Below are 18,305 nucleotides of genomic sequence, written 5' to 3'. Positions count from 1 at the left end.
AGGTGCAACAATTACGGATTTGAGCCAAACACATGCTGCATCACTGCATCAACAAACAATTATGAAAACTGCCACCTCCTTTAAATTATTCAGCGTCAACTGCCATTCTTTAGTTGACCATTATGCTAATTTCTCTGATTCTATCCAAGATCACCTACTCGATGTATTGTTTCTTACTGAAACTTAGCTTGGGCAGTCCACAGTCGCAGAGCATTAGCATTTCCCCCGGTTAAAATATTTAAAAATGCAACAGAACCAACGGCCGAGGAGGTTGCATAGCCATTGTGTACAAAGCGGCTATAGGTTGTAGTCTACCCGCGTGCACAATCCAGGATTGCCCATTTCAAAATCTCCCTAAACAACTTCTTCACTTTACAGGGCTGCCAATTTACCATCCCTTGGGCCAGTTCAAAGCATTTAGAGAAGCACTCACAGACGGACTAGCCCCACTAGCGATAAAACATACAAATGTCACTATTATTTGAATGTACACTTTGACTCAGATCAGGACAGCGAAGTTTCCAACTTTCTGGGCAACTTTACAGACCTGCAACTGTCCCAATTAGTTGTGGGAGCTACACACTTTGCCGGCCACCTTCTCGGTATTTTGTACATTTGTTAATTTCTCAGTGGTTATTGATCCACATATACAATACACTTATTGGTCTGTGAGAAACAAATTCACCTGTCTAGAGAACTTGCAGACATACATAAACATAACAAGTAAAATTACCATCACAAGACATAAACATTTAAATAAAGAAACAATTAATGATTACATTCACAAACAATTTGAGAGCTTCTTTCCAACCCACATGTCCTGGACTGACCATTTATTTATTTATAAAGTTTTATATAATATGGTCCCCATGACTATTAATATCATCTTCCAGGCATGCACCTGGGCCACCCACACTATTCTGAAAAGACAATGGCAGAAACTGGATCTGCATGAATTTGGGAATTGTATTCAGGCTTATCATCCTCAGTTAGACTTCAATGTGGAGGCTGCCTTAAACAAGGTAAAGGCTTTTCTTAGTTCAACTCTTGAAGTCTTTATCCCCGATCGTCAGGCCCTGATCAAAAAGAATACGTCGACCCCATGATTTAATGAGACACTAGTTGCTGAAAAAACTTGCTGTAAAGAGCTTGAACGGGCCTGGAGGTAAACCTATGATATACCTGCCATGGGACAGATGTAAAATGTTACCACAAAATGATCAACAAATCCATGGCTGAGTTCTAGCAAGAATCCAGCAAAATACATTTTTACGTTAGTCAATAGCTTTATGAAACCAGCTTTATCGGCTGAGCCTATTGAGGCCTCTAACAAACACTGCAGCAAAGTAGCAGATTATTTCATTGGAAAATTCAAGGACATCTATTCGCACTTTTCTTCAAGCACTATTCCCACTTTGCCGGGCAGTGCCTGTTTGCCTCTCTAGAGGCCCTCTGTAATCAAGTCAAATATGGATTTCCCAGTGACCCTATTAGACCCAACCTATCCTAATATTCCAAGATCTTTTACTTCCATTCTTTTAAAAATCATTATTCTCTCTCTGACATATGCTACTGTGCCTGCTGCCTGGAAGCACGCCAAAGTAATTCCCTTGCTAAAGAGACCTTCCCTGGACCCGATAAAGCCAGAAAACCACCATCCCCTCCTTCTTCTACCTTTGTTTTAGCTTAAGTGGTGGAGAAACCTGTCAATAGCTCATTGACAAAGTTCCTGGAGGAGAACCAAATTTTGGACACTTCCCAAAATAGTTTCAAGGCTTCTCACAGCACAGAATCTGCACTCCTAACGGTGTCAGAGACACTTTGCAGTGCCTTGGATAAAGGAAGATCATCAGCCCTAATTCTGCTGAATCTAACCACTGTGTATGACACGGTGTCACATAAGGTGCTCCTGCAAAGATTACATGATATAGAGATACGAGGGTCAATTCTGACCTGGTCCGCCTCCTCACCTGACTCCAGACAAACTACAGGGGTGTGGAGACAGCTTTGTGTGAGGACATGCACAGCCCTATTCAGGTGTGTCAACCCCTCACATCACTCTAGCCCAGGAAGGCTCATCAGCCTGGTAATGGTCTATCAGGATATTCAAGGCATACCTTCAGCTTCCTTTGTGTGAAAGTCTAGAGTGAATGCACAAGAGCCCAACTGTCATCCTAACTCAGGTGTAGATTCTACAGACCGGCAGAGGCACGGAATGGCTAAGCAAGAAATTGCTCACTTTCTAAAAGTGACATTTTCAAACACACAATTTAAAAACCAACTTCACCAAAAGATGTACTTTCAGATTGTGAGTTCAGGGACCCCAAACTCATCTCATCTATGCTGCTTTTAATACAGTACTTAACCCAGATACGGATGTCACCCCTCTCACTGACGTCAGCCCCAAGGACAAGAGGCTCATGGCGTTCAAACCCATCACCTTAGATTCTGCACTGTGCAAACTCCATCTATGTAAATCAGGCTCACCCTTAGATCCGATGCCTGCTCACGTTTTCTCCACAGTTGCTCCTGCGATTGTGCAACCTCTGCTATCGATATGGAACTCCTCCCTTAGATCAGGACAATTTCCGGACACTTGGAAGCAGGCAATTCTTATCCCCCTCTTAAAGAAACCCGACGCGGACCCTGCTGTTCTCAGTAACTACCGCCCGATATCCCTGCTACCAAAACCTGCCAGAATTTTGGAAAAAATAATACAGGAACAACTAGCGGACTATATTGAAAGCCATGACCTGTTGCATGACTCGCAATCCGGTTTTAGGACCGGTTATAGCACGGAGACGGCACTACTAGAGGTGGCAGAGACCGTGCGGGAGACTGTGGACAGGGGAGAGGTAGCTATGTTAGTGCTCCTCGACCTGTCTGCAGCCTTCGACACGGTCTCCCATGCCATCCTCCTGGGGAGACTCCGTGAGATGGGGATTCACGGCACACCTTTGGCCTGGATTTCTTCCTTTCTCACAGGCCGCACACAACAAGTCTGGTGCCGCCCTTTCTGGTCCAGGGACAGGAAACCACTTGACTCCGGGGTGCCCCAGGGTTCTGCTCTTAGCCCCCTCTTTTTCAACATCTATGTCGCACCCCTAGCAAAGGTAATCGAGTCTTTGGGGGTAAGAGTGATATCGTACGCTGACGACACTCAGCTTATCTTTTCTTTTAAAGATCACTCACCCTCAGGTTTCGACAATTTCAGAAGCTGTCTTTCCAATATCGTGGCTTGGATGACCTCAAACACGCTAAAATTAAATACGGATAAGACTGAGGTGCTATTTTTTAATCAGACGATTCCCCTACCCCCCTCTACATGGTGGCCTGTGGAACTCAACCCTCCACCTGCCCCAGTGAGGGTGGCCCGCAATCTCGGAGTTCAATTTGATAACGACCTATCTTTTAAGACTCAGATTCAGAAAGTCACCTCAGCATGCTTTGGGAAACTTCATATGATAAGAAAAATCTCCCCCTTTCTTCCCAAGGAAGCTCTGAAAACAGTGACACATGCTCTAATTACGTCACACTTGGATTACGCGAATAGTCTGTACGTGGGACTTCCTGCCTACCTGCTTCACAGACTGCAAATTGTGCAGAATGCTGCTGCCAGGCTAATTTGCAAAGTCCCCTATCGTCACTCAATCTCCCCCCACTTGAAGAAATTGCACTGGCTACCGATCACTGCTCGCGTTAAATTCAAGGCCCTGATACTAGCCTTTAGAGCTCTTAATGGGAAAGGCCCAAATACCTGAGTCACTGACTAAAACCAGTGCACTCCACTCTTAACCTCAGATCGAATCACCTTCACCTGCTGTCAACCCCCCGATTTCGTTTTGCGAGAAAGGGTGGTAGAGCCTTCACAGTGGCAGTATCCAAACTGTGGAACTCTCTGCCCATCAGTCTTAGGATGACTGACACTGAATCTCAGTTCAGGGGCAAACTGAAAACCTTTTTATTTTCAGCCCACTAAATCAATAATATAAACAAGCAACTGCCACTCCTTCCTGCATTCCTCAGCGCCGGGACAACCCCGTTGGGGGTAGCTGTGCGCTTAATAAATGTCAAATAAAAAAAATTAAAAAAATAAACCTCCAAATCTCTTTCAGCTCCCAATGGGAAATTACACGTAAAAGATGTTTCAAGGCAATCCCAATGTTACCCTATGGGAGAGATAGTCCTTGCAGTAGTGAAAACCGAAATTAGCAATATTTCACTATTGGGACATGTAAAACACACCAACACATGCTCTCTCTTTTAAATACACTGCACCCTGCCCCGAGGGCTGCCTTTGGCCTACCTTAGGGGTGACTTACATGAAGTAAAAGGGAAGGTGGATGGTGGGATTGCCCTGTAGAGTGGGAGAACAAAATGGTTAAGAGAACATGGAGGAGGAAGAGAGGGGCGATGAGAGATTGTTGGTTGGAAGGTGAGATGGATGAATGTGTGGACTAATAAATGAGTTTACTTAAAGAAAGAGGGGAATAAACAGAATGGTGGATCAATGACAGGGGAAAGGAAGGACAGAAGGAAGTAAGGGCTGAGAGAAATTTGGATGAACGAAAAAGACAGACAGGATGGAAAGAAGTGAGGAATGATCACTGATAGAGAAAAAGAAATGAACAACAGAAAAACGGGAAGGAACGAAAGAAAGCTGGAAAAAAGACAGAAGTAATGTTCGAAAGAAGGAAGGATGGAAGGTAAAAGACTAAATAAAGGTTTGAGGAAAGGATGGAAATGTCAGAATTTCCTAAAGGAGACCATTCTCCTGAGTAGCTGACTGGCTGGCTGTTTTTTCTCAAATGGTAGCTCATTCCAATTTGGGATATAGATCAAAGTGAGGGGGAGTTTTACTGCCTTGGATGTACACCTGAAACAATCTTGTATTGTTCAGCTACCTGCGTAATGGTCCTATTTATAAAATGAAAAGTGATAATGATAAAGCTGGTTTGAGGGGCCCAGAGCTCTTGTATATGACTGAACAGGCTCTAGTTTATACAGCATGGGTGGTCCAATGCCTGACTCGGCTGCTTTAATGGTAATCAATAGGACACAATGTATTAAATGTTTCAGAAGGTGAAGCAGACAATTTGTAACTATATACATTAATTTCACAAAAATTGCTAATAGGGCATTAACTTTCCACTAATACTACCTGGCAAATGAGGTCTAAATAAGTGCTCACGCCTATACATTAGAAGCTTTTGAGAGCTGGAAAAGAGATGCAGAGGAGGCTCAATGTCACCCATACAGGACGTTAGCAGCTAAGTCCCGATGAGTTAGTCAAATACATTTAACCTTGCCACCAATCTCAGTTTTTAAGGGTTTTTTCTAAACATCAAGCAAATATTGCATAATTCTGACCATATAGCCTAAACTTGAAAAGAGTGCTTACATTTAACGAAAGTCTATAATGCTTAGAGTCTATCACATCTTGGCTCTTGAAATGAGAAAGTGTTGATTAGGTTGCTGAGCTGATACTTTTACTTTCTTGTTACAACTGAAGACTGTGGTCTTCCTTTCTCATTATCTCAGTCTCTGGCTCTTGTGTATTCTCTTTGTTTTATAAACTCATGTGACTCCCACTGGAAGTCTCCTTGTAATATACTATGGGCCAGATTCACAATGGTAACTTACACTTTTGAGTACGTTTACTACTTTTTGACATTTACAAACTCTGAGTGAAAGTTACTACTAAAAAGAAAAAATAATAGTAAATCCAGCACTACACATGGTCAATAACTGGTACTGCAACTCCCATAGTGAATAATGGAGGTAAGGACTCAAAATAAAACCCCATAGGAAATAATATTAAATTAAATGATTTAAAATAGTTACAGATATAAATACAATATACATTAATGTTAACAAAATATAAAAATAGTACATGTTTATTATTTAATTGTAAAATATTTTACTAACCTATTTTGAATTAAAAAATAAAGTAACAATACTTTTTATTAAAAATAATGATATAAATGTTCACTCATTCTATACATCAATTAATAAATATTAATGCACATTAAAAAGTTTCTTTAGCTGGGAATTCTTTTTTTTATTCATATTTCAGAAAAATAGTTGTTCTAATTTAATATATTTAATAGTGCTTTAGAAATGTTTACTTTGTTCTATATTTAAAGTAAATATAAAATGAATTTGCATTAATATTTAACACAGACATATTTGTAGTATTTATTTTTCAGTTAAATTAATTTTTTAAAAAATCCTTCAATTTATCATAGTGAGAGTCCACAGCCAGGGTGGAGATCTCTGCATGGTAAAGCATTTAGAAAAATAAAAAACATTAAGTGTGCTGGATCTGCTCCTTCTTAACAGATTGCACGCAGTCAGCCTGACTCCCTTCCCCTCAACTTCCACCACCTTCTTCTGCGGAGTTCCGCAAGAATTATCGACCAGCCCCACACTTCTAAATGCCTACATGGCCCCACTCGCCATGATCCTCCGCATCCATGGAATCAACATCTTCAATGCAGATGACACCCAGCTCATCTTCTCCCACTCCGACCAAACACTGAGCACTGGAACCAACTTCACTTCCTACATGTTGGAAGTCGCCAGATGGATGAAACCCCACTATCTCAACCTTAACACAGACAGAATGGAACTTGTACTCTTCAGCAGAGACAGATGGCTGTGGAACTCCACCTGGTGGCAGGCAGAATTCGGGCCCACCCACTACCCCAAGCAAACCAAGCAAAGAACCTTGGCATAATGATCGATGACCAGCTTGCCATGACCAGCCAATCGAATGCAGTTTCAGCGTCCTGCTTCCACACACTCAAAATGCTCAAGAAAACTCCAAATGGCTCCCAGTCAACACACACAGGGCCGTCACCCAGGTTCTCATCACTAGCAAGCTAGACAACTGCAACACGCTCTAACACCCAACGGATCAGAAGACTTCAGACCATTCAAACTCAGCTGCTAGACTTGCACTCAGACTTCAACCCTGCAACATCACCCAGCACCTCAAGGACCTCCACTGACTCCCCATCCACAAACATGTACCCTTCAAAATACTCAAACGCCCATACAAAGCCCTGCACAATCTTGGCCCTGCCTACCTCAACAGCTGCATAAACTTCCGTCACCCACCAGCCACATCCACTCAGCCGGACTAATGCTCGCCCACACCCCCACATACACAGAGCTGGAAGTTGAGCCTTTGCCTACCAGCTCCCAAAGCCTGGAACAAACTGCCCCTTTACATCAGAGCTGCTTCATCAGAGGTCTGAAAAAAACTGAAGCACTGGCTCTTCACTTACACATGGCATTGACACAGCTTAGGCGGCATCTGCGTATCAACGCTAGGATGCCCTCCAAGGTTAATTGTGCGCTCTACAAATACACATAATATAACAGAGGGAAATAGGAGATAGCACTGCGTTTACCTGGCCCATATCCAAGTATGTTTTGAGACAAGGACAAACATTTAAAATGCTTTCCAGATCTGATTTGGCATTTGTGAGATTCTTCCTTTCTGGCAGGCCACCAGCGCCCATCTTCACACGTTCAAGGTCTCTGATGTAAATCCTGATATAAATCTAGAGATAAGAGAAGTTGTCAGGCTGATTTCATCAACAATCACTTCAATTCCAACAAAAACACTTCTTATAGACACATATATTCATTCATATTGTCCTTGTTTATTATAATGTGCTTGTACAAGCAATGATTGAGATAGGTGCCACATTGAAAGCTGAGAATAATAAGGACGTTCACCACAATATCAGGAGTAGTCTAAATATCATGTGCAGTATCACCCAGCCAACTCTTCTGCTTTCCCCATCAACTCATGAGAAGTGGGATCGCAGGGAACCTGATGAAACGGCAGGACGTGATGTCACATGACCTTTGAACTTCATGACATTATTTCGGTTCAAAACAATCAGAGTCCAGGATTAATAAACTACCTAAATAAGAGACAAATGTGCTAAGATTGCAATGGCAAAAAGTTGTTGAAAATTGTGCACTGACTTTTTGCAAGTTGAACTGGATTTTGCAAACGGACTTTTCGTCAGATAGCAAAATCACCATTTGCAAGAGGTCTCAGAACAATGTGACAAATCGATATTCATTATGTAGCTAGCAGTTTGCAACACCCTGTGATTAGCTGCAAACACAAGGATGGTGGCCTCCAAGGGATAGCAGGCCATCATTCCTGTTAGCATTCGCAATCAGCAAACTATTTTTAAAACAAAAGCAGCCTGAGTTCCTTAAAGGAATCAGCGCTTCTTTTAAAAGATAAACTCAGAAGGGGTAAGCAGTGACCCTGTATCACTACCAACTCCACCTGAGGATGCCAACCCGAATCCCAAAGGGGGAGGGGTCCCAAGAAGACCTCTTATCATTTGCAAACTGGTTACCAGCTCCTTTGAGGAGTTGGTAATCAGTCAATGCTTTGGAACTAGCTTTGCAGTAGCAAACCACTGATACATAGATTCATTTCGAAGGAACACCCTTTCAAAATTGAGGTTCGGTATGGGTTGCAAAACCAATTTTACAAGTCGGAAAAACTTCTCCAACTCAGTTTTGAACATTACAAATGGGGATTTTGCGGTGGCAAACTAAGTGATTTCGCAAAACGGAAGGTATGCAACTGCAAAATCCTTTAGTACATCTGACCGTTCGTTACTAAAGTAAGTAAAACTTTATTTTACTCAAAGACCCAAATATTAGGTAGGGTGTTGCCATGATACAATAGGAGTGTAGACTTGATATGCCAGAGATGCGCAATCACATACCTAGATACTGTCATTGTTTGCACACTTCGACCTCAAATGCTAAAACACAAAAATCAAATGCCTAGTACCACTAATCACATACACAAGCACCTATGTCATCCACCAATGGCCTTAGAAAGTCATAGTAAACAGGCACAACAATAATATGCCAAGCTTCAAATGGCAAAATATAACCTAAAATGGCTCGCCACACCCAACCCATGTCCAAGCAAAACAAGATATGCAGAGGTATATCTTATAAGCTCAGGTGTGGCAGCACGTGACTGGTGCAGACCCAGGAATGCAACTATAGCCTCATAAGCTCCAGTACATATTCCCATTGTACCCTCACTGTTTTAAGGTGTAGCCTACAATTCCTATGACACACTCACTAATTTCAGGTTTAGCCTCAAATTCCAAGTGCAGTCTCCCCATGTACAGTTTCAGCATAACATGTCCAGTGCAGCCTCCTGATGCACAATTGAGCCAGAAATGGCTGGAATTTATGTAGAGTTTATCACCCCCGGGCATTACTGGGTGTGATAAAGTCTACATCCCCATACTGAATTTTGGCAGGTCGAACCTCCTGGATTTTAAAGGAAAAAAGTAGTTGATAATTACCGGAATGTGCAGATTTTAAAGCGGTATGCACCAAAATCTGAATGATATTCCCCATTATTAGGGGAAACTTGTTATAAGTGCTATTTATAACCTTACCTTGGGGCACTCACACAGAGGGCTCAGACCGAAAAGACCAGTGCAGGTTATCCATCATCAGGTTTAGTTGCAAATGTGCAGCATGTCCTTGTTCAGGTATGATGGGGCCCACAATGGCCAGGGCAGACTTCATATGCACATGGCTTGTCTCAAATTCCCAGTACAACCCAGCCAAGCATAAGTACAGGGACTCAAATGCCAAATGTGCTCTTTCAGTTTAGCTACACAATCCAAGTTCAGCCTTCCAAGACGCAGATATTCTTCAACTGCCTAGTAAAGCTTCCCTAGCACATATATAGCCTCAGATGCCCAATGCAGCCTCACCATGGAAACACATTACCTCAGATGGCTAGTGTACCCTCTTCAAGGGGTATATGACCTCAAATGAGAATACATCTTCCTATGCCAAGGTTTAAAGTCACATGCTCTGTGCAACTTTCTAATATGCAGAGGTATCCGTAAATATTCAGAGCGGTTTTGCCTGCCCCACCCATCCTTTAAATTCCATGGTCCCAAAGGCTAACTCATACAAGTAGATGGTGCAAGTCAACAACCATCTAGTTTAGATGTTAACTACTCACCATCCAAAAACGATTTCGATTTTTTGGGCAGATGAATTAAAATGATGATATGCATACCGACATCAAAATAACCTGTTGCATTGTATTAATGATATGCATACCTAACACATTTTGGTATCCCATCACCAAACTAATTAAACTTGGGGCCACTGAATTACTTCTTACCTCTCTGCTGCACTAGCCTCTGAAGAGGCAGGTGCCAGGAAAGTACTGCCATGCACCAGAAAAGGCCCAAGCACAGCCTACCAATTCCGATCCATTTGTTTACCAGTTTCAGCTGTGAGGCTCCACTCTAGAGGTTTTCTCATCCAGACATTTCTTTTCCTTCTTCTGATCGATCAAGGGAAGGACATGTTACCACTCACTACCCAACCTCTCACCCCTCAACACCACATCAGACATGCTGGTGTATTTCTGAACTGTACGATGTCGGTGTTGACTGGATCTGGTGTTAATCAAAACATTTAGATTTTACTGAAAATAAATATATATTCTTTTTACTTACTCGTAGGGACTTTCGGTCAGCCATCTTTATCCACTGGTCTGCTTTAGTGTCATTCACATTTTGCATCCACCCGCCACAGCATAGGGCACTGGGTTAGCCCACATCAGCCTTTGGTTACTTTATCTGTGAGTGACTCTGCTCAAGCACAAAGTTGTGACCCACAGAGGAAGTAGCCCCTTTTAATGCAAGAAACACGGGCCAAAACGTGTTTAAAAAAAAAGATCTTTAAAAATGTTTTAATAATATTTTTAAACTTTAAGAAGTCTGGCAGTTCCCTGACCCATAAATGCACTGCTTCCAGTTGCCATGTTTGTGGCAGTGATTTTCAATCCATTCCAAGATGGCCACCTTTCAACTGTATACAAACAGAAAGACAGCTACATAGGCAGTTTTTGTAAACCTTTATCACAAAACATTCAAATACAGCTTTCTGTGCATACGAACGCGTGAGCACGCACCAGCTGCCATTTTTCTTGTATTTGCTATAAAGATTTACAAAAACATAAAAAATTGGTAAAGCCAATAGATTGCCGGCCAATGCCAGACCTACTGGTTTTGCCAATGCCTGTTTTTGTATTTTGCACTAGACATGCTTGAATGAAGAGGGTTAAAGCAGTGTTTGATGGCCTGGAAGAGGGCCCTGGTGTTCCTTTCTGCCTCTGGCAGTGCGTTTTTCTCTAGGGATTATCAAGTTTCAGATTTCTGATATCCTGAGGCCTTAGAAGAAGCGCTTAATCTGATTAGAAAACTGCAAATAGCAATAAAATGTGTCTGAGTGGCTGTGTTGGGTAATTTAGTTTGTGACAGTGTGTCATTTATCAGACTGAGTGTGCATAATGGTCTTATTTGGGATTTTGTATGGGTATTTCAAGACACAACTAACTTTAAGAAAAAACTCGTTGTTCCACTGCAGGTTTTGGGTTTGTATAAAAAACAAAAATGGTAAGGGCACATTGTTCAGAACACATTAATGAATTAAGCATGCGTATAGATACACAATTTGAACCTTTTACTGGAGGAGAAGGCTGCTTTCAGTAGATGATCAAGTGTTGAAATGTGAACAAGTTCGGTCTAGCAACCGAATATATTTGCAATAGTATCAGAATTAAAGAAGATGAAAATTGAGTGTAGAACCGATGTGAACTTTACTGAAAATGGGGCAATGTGTTCGATTTGGCTTTACACCTCGGTGATTTTTGCGCTAAATTAATGAAACTGGCAATCTAATAAAACCCTTTCGAGGCTATAGTACACCACTAACAAAATGAACAAAAATTCCGACAAGTACCCAGTCACCCGTCCCAAAGGCGGCGTGCAACAGGGAGATGATATCCACCTTTGTGAGTTGTAACACAAAGTAACAGAGAGCCGAGCCAGAGTTGAGCCAAGGGTCGGCTCTGGCTCTACGATCCCGGGCACGAGCCGAGCCTTGGAAATATTTGGCTGATAAATCATTCAACAAAAATCAAGTTAGAATATGATAAGATGTCTTCAAAATGTAAATAAGTGTATTTATTAAACATGCCGAAGAGTTTTACAGCAGTATAACGAATTATATCATCCATTGAGAGCTATTTATTAACTCCTTAACCGCGGCGCAAATTCCACAGCGGTGCAGGAGTTCTAATGAGTGGGCGGGGCCGATGCGCGCACGGAAAGGGTTAAAAGCGAGTTTTTAACCGCTTCCGCGCTACCGCGTTTACCTGCTGTGCGCTGAAATTTGAAAAATGGCTTGATTGTGACAAAGCCAGCTCGTCATGCGCGCAGCGCAGGTAACGCCCATGACGAGCTGGCTTTGTCACCCGCGCTGAAGGGGTTAAACATGTCCTAGAGGCAAGTCAGTTGTTATGTGTACCTTACATGTGGCCAAAAGCCTTATTATTGATGAAGCAACATTATAGGCTACCAAAGCAAACACAAGAGGCGTTTTTGTTCCGTGCAGATCCAGAACATGCATATTTGAAGGCGCTCTCATATGTGATAATGAACAAAAAGAAGGCTCAGATTAAACTTGTACCCAAGATCACACAATTTGGTCAAGGAAGAAAGCTGGATTGATCCCAGATTCACACTGTGCAATTCGGCCACTAGATTAGTATGTCTTTCCGACATCAAAAATGAATGCTTTGCTCTTAATTCTTGGACAATTAACCTTTTATTTTTGGTAGTTTTACAGAGCGCTTAACAACATTCATACAATGCGGAGCCGAGGCCAGGATTTAAACCTAGCTCCCCCTGTTGCATGGTCAGTAACTCTAGCCAAAAAGCCATATGTCCTCCTTTGAAATCGTAGCTTGTTTTGAGCTCAAAGTTCCAGAAGGACCTCGAGCTAAGCCAGAGCGTTGCTTTTTTTAATTTGTTTTTTTATTGCAGATTTATATAGGGCGAACTCGAGCCAAAGGTATTGGAGTGCTTTACTTGAGCACTGGTTACGTTACACAAGGACACATTCAGGCACAGGGAGATTAGGGGCCATATTGTCAAGAAAGGACGATACATTATCGCCGCTTTTATCGGCAGGAAACTGCAGCTAAAGCGGCGATAATAGGCTTGATAATATGCCCTTGTGAATTCCCATAGAAGCCCACGTTCTGGTGTTAACCTGGGCTTCTATGGGAATTCACAAGGGCATATTATCAAGCCCATTATCGCCGCTTTAGCGGCAGTTTCCTGCCGATAAAAGTGGCGATAATGTATTGGCCTTTCTTGATAATATGGCCCTAAGTGATTTGTCCTGCGCACTGATTTGACAAAAATCTAGGTAATCTCTCTCCTTATCCTTTTTAGGGCTCGCCTGCTGATGCGCTTCAGCGCATAGCTGGCGAAGCTCTATAGGGGCTTATCCAGTGTTTATCCACTGGCGATTCCACTGGCGATTCCTTCAAGTGCATGTGCTTTTTAGGTCATTGCGCTTGCGCAAGCCCTAAAAAGCGCGTGCACAATGCCACCAGCCGCCTGCCTGCCTGCCTCGCATTACCACATCAAAGGCAGCCCTCCGAGCGCATTTCTCACCCCCTAATTATTCACGGCCGGCCGGCAGGCACATCAAAGGCTGCTGCTGCCGTGACTCGCATTTCTCCTCCCTCCTCCCCTATCACTGCCCAGGCCGGCCGTACTTTCTCTTTACAAGGGCGCCCATTCCTGAATCACTTGAAATCTCTCCACATTATTTGCATTTTGTTAATTAAAAAAATTAACTTCAACACAGCGTTACACATTTTTCTCGACTTCGGAAGGATGAGTCCCAATCTCATTTGTACAAAGTGTTGTAATGGGATTATTGGAGAGTTAGAGAAACGTGCTCACAAGTTACATTTTTATGCAAATCATCTGAGTAAATAAACAATAGCATGGTGCCGTTTGCGTCCTTGACTTGATCTGGTTTTTATTTTTATTTTGCTATTATTCTCACAAAGGCTAAGAAGGTCTGCCTACTTTAGTATTAAGTGCTATACGTCGCATAAGCAACAGCTAACCATTCACTCACCCACGCAACGCCACTCACCCATGCAACGCCACTCACCCACGCAACGCCACTCACCCACGCAACGCCACTCACCCACGCAACGCCACTCACCCACGCAACACCACTCACACACGCAACGCCACTCACACACGCAACGCCACTCACACACGCAACGCCACTCACACACGCAACGCCACACACGCAACGCCACACACACACGCAACGCCACACACACATGCAACGCCACTCACACATGCAACGCCACTCACACATGCAACGCCACTCAGCCACGCAACGCCACTCAGCCACGCAACGCCACTCAGCCACGCAACGCCACTCAGCCACGCAACGCCACTCAGCCACGCAACGCCACTCACACACGCAACGCCACTCACACACGCAACGCCACTCACACACGCAACGCCACACACACACGCAACGCCACACACACACGCAACGCCACACACACACGCAACGCCACTCACACACGCAACGCCACTCACACACGCAACGCCACTCACACACGCAACGCCACTCACACATGCAACGCCACTCACACACGCAACGCCACTCACACACGCAACGCCACTCAACCACGCAACACCACTCACCCACGCAACGCCACTCACCCACGCAACGCCACTCAGCCACGCAACGCCACTCAGCCACGCAACGCCACTCAGCCACGCAACGCCACTCACACACGCAACGCCACTCACACACGCAACGCCACTCACACACGCAACGCCACACACACACGCAACGCCACACACACACGCAACGCCACACACACACGCAACGCCACTCACACACGCAACGCCACTCACACACGCAACGCCACTCACACACGCAACGCCACTCACACATGCAACGCCACTCACACACGCAACGCCACTCACACACGCAACGCCACTCAACCACGCAACGCCACTCACCCACGCAACGCCACTCACCCACGCAACGCCACTCACCCACGCAACGCCACTCACCCACGCAACGCCACTCACCCACGCAACGCCACTCACCCACGCAACGCCACTCAGCCACGCAACGCCACTCAGCCACGCAACGCCACACACACACGCAACGCCACACACACACGCAACGCCACACACACACGCAACGCCACACACACACGCAACGCCACTCACACACGCAACGCCACTCACACACGCAACGCCACTCACACACGCAACGCCACTCACACACGCAACGCCACTCACCCACGCAACGCCACTCACCCACGCAACGCCACTCACCCACGCAACGCCACTCACCCACGCAACGCCACTCACCCACGCAACGCCACTCACCCACGCAACGCCACACACACACGCAACGCCACACACACACGCAACGCCACACACACACGCAACGCCACTCACCCACGCAACGCCACTCACCCACGCAACGCCACTCACCCACGCAACGCCACTCACCCACGCAACGCCACTCACCCACGCAACGCCACTCACCCACGCAACGCCACTCACCCACGCAACGCCACTCAGCCACGCAACGCCACTCAGCCACGCAACGCCACTCAGCCACGCAACGCCGCTCAGCCACGCAACGCCGCTCAGCCACGCAACGCCGCTCATCCACGCAACGCCACTCACCCACGCAACGCCACTCACCCACGCAACGCCACTCACCCACGCAACGCCACTCACCCACGCAACGCCACTCATCCACGCAACGCCACTCATCCACGCAACGCCACTCATCCATATGCAAAACGAAAAATGTCAAACTCTTCTATTGCGAGACCTATTGCATTTTCAATGCTTGTTTAGGATTTGGGAAGAGGAAGGGAAAGAAACTATTTCAAAATGTGAGAGAAATTGCTCTCTTAAGAATGCTCTGAGAATCAGGATGCCCAAGGTCTGGGCCAGAAAGCAGGCCTTGTTGTGTGAGTTCTTTGGAATGCACCAACCAGGGCGAATGCTGAGTATGGGACCTGTTGGGTTGCATTCTTTACATTTTCTGGTGCCATTATCCACACGCACCAGAAGAATGCACAGAAGGTTGTGGAGGGAGAATTCTGGAATGCAAGGGAGCGGGGACAGTTGGTGTGCTCCCAGAGGGTGGTTTTGGCTCCTGCTGACTTGAATACATTTTACAGACTATGCCTGGGTTCGCATTTTTACACTCGCGAGGAGTTGCCAGTCAGGAGGACGTCCCACATGTCTTCAGTTGCCGATTCTGGGCTGCACTGTTCCTCCGCCTGCTGAAGGGAGAAGTCCGCTGAAGAGAGAAGACTTCCTGTTTCTGGAACACGGTGTGGGGTATACATTACCCCATTCCAAGGTACTGTAGGAAATTCTTTTTTTTTATTTCAAGTCATTTTTATTGAGATTGTAATAGGAAACAAAAGTAAAGAACAATACAGTAAGTCTTCCGTTACATAGATGGCTCGATGATATCGTTAAAGGACAATTACACAAATCTAAAGAAAATCAAATCACATCACATGTTGCTTGCATAGCCGACATATAAGTACACACAAACATAATGCATGGGAGCAAAGGTTGAAGTCAGTAGGGGTATCATTATATATGCACTTAAATGTTGTATCTAAACCACCAAAGGGGCTTGACCCTTGATCACACTCTAACCAAAGCTGTTCTGAGTACACGATAGTCCCTATTATCTCAAGGTGGATCATAGTGAAAGGAAGATATGTCCAATGATTTCCATAATTTCTTATGAGAAGGCCTCCATGTAGACTCCTGGAGTGCACCTCTCAGGAATGAAAGCCATTCCTGCCAGATTTTGAAATTCACCTCTGCTGCATTCTTCCATTTGCATAAAATCACTTTACATGCAAGCGTTAGCATTAAGTCTAAAAGTTGACGATCCTGATCATATGGCAATTGTGGATCAAGCGCACCCAGAATGACATAAACAAATTCCTTTGCAGGCCTTATCTTGAAAATGTGGTGAATGCAGTCAAATATTTTTCCCCAATATATTTCTAGAGAAGGGCAATTGAATAGCATATGTGCGAGATCACCAGAGCCTGAATGACAGTTCCAACATGTAGGCGTATCCCTTAGGTTACATTTAAAAAGCTTTTCCGGGGTCCAAAATGCCCTATTTATAAGCATATATTTTGTCTGAAATAGGATGGGAGACACTTTGTGGGCTAGAGCCGTCTTATGTATCACTTCCCAGTCAAACCCTATCCCGGTGAGATTGGGTTCAGCTTCCCATTTCAATTCCACCTTTCTATGGGCTTTCTTAGGTAAGGGCAGTAACATTTTGTACACCTTAGAGACAAAGTGACCCGCAGAAACAAGTCGTGGAAGATGAGCTATTAACCACGGTGTATGGGGCGAGAAATTACGAGCTGTCAATATCGCCTTGATTTTTAGAAATTCATAGAAATCCATAGGAGTGAGGTCATATTTTCTTTGTAAAATCGAGAACGGGAGCGGGTCTTTACCGTCATACAGGTCCATTGCCATGTTAATGCCTTTCTTGGACCAGGCATCCCAATAATGACTTTTACCATTTTGCTTAAGATATGGGTTTCTCCATAAGGACATGTAGGATGATGTTTTAAATGTCATGTTCGTTTTGTGCGTTTGATCAAGTCGCAGCAAGGCTCGCCTAGTATTTAACATTATATATTTAGAATGAGGCAGGTGTGACAGGTCCATGGTGAGCAAGGTTTCGAGAGGGACGTGATCCGTAATTGATTTCTCAATATCAACCCATACTGGAGTGTAAGACGGGGATTTTATCAACCACTGCGTTCCCTGTTTACACAGGAAAGCTGTCTGATAGTTCCTGAACGAAGGAAGACCCAGGCTGCCTTTATCTTTTGCTAATTGCAGCTTCGTCAGTGATACCCTGGCTTTCTTGCCCCGCCACAGGAAACCACCAAACAGCCTATCCACCCTAGTAACAAAGTCATCCGAGAACGTCATGGGGAGCATGCTAGCCAGATAGTTTACTAACGGAGTGGACATCATTTTGAGCGTCTCCGCTCTGCCCCACCAGGAGAGGAATTTGGGGGACCAACCATCCAACAGCGTCGATATCTTTTTTAGGGTTAGTTCCTCATTTGTTTTCAGGGTGGATATCAGATCTTTACCGAAGTCCAATCCCAGATACTTAAAACACTTCGGTTGCCACATTAGACCGGAGTCTCCAATGATGCCCTTGTCACCTATGTTGTTCAGGAGTTTGACCTCCGTTTTATCTTTGTTTAGTTTGTATCCTGAGACCCTGGAAAAATCCTCAATATCGGACATAAGTGCGGGAATGGCTTCCTCTGC

At 44.5% G+C, this 18,305-nt stretch overlaps 1 protein-coding gene across 1 annotated transcript in view; it reads right to left on the bottom strand.

Moving 5' to 3' along the window:
* The window catches only part of TTC22 (tetratricopeptide repeat domain 22), a 154,290-nt gene that overhangs the window by 2,754 nt on the left and 133,231 nt on the right, over positions 1 to 18,305 (bottom strand). Inside the window, exon 6 of the mRNA XM_078670243.1 lies at positions 7,419 to 7,571. Coding sequence (XP_078526369.1) covers positions 7,419 to 7,571 — 153 coding nt within the window. The remainder of the gene's footprint in view (positions 1 to 7,418; positions 7,572 to 18,305) is intronic.

This window comes from Lissotriton helveticus, chromosome 1_2 (assembly GCF_964261635.1).
Source record: "Lissotriton helveticus chromosome 1_2, aLisHel1.1, whole genome shotgun sequence".
NCBI lineage: Eukaryota > Metazoa > Chordata > Amphibia > Caudata > Salamandridae > Lissotriton > Lissotriton helveticus.
Note: the sequence above shows the minus strand (reverse complement) of the source record. Positions and strands in the feature narration are given on the sequence as shown.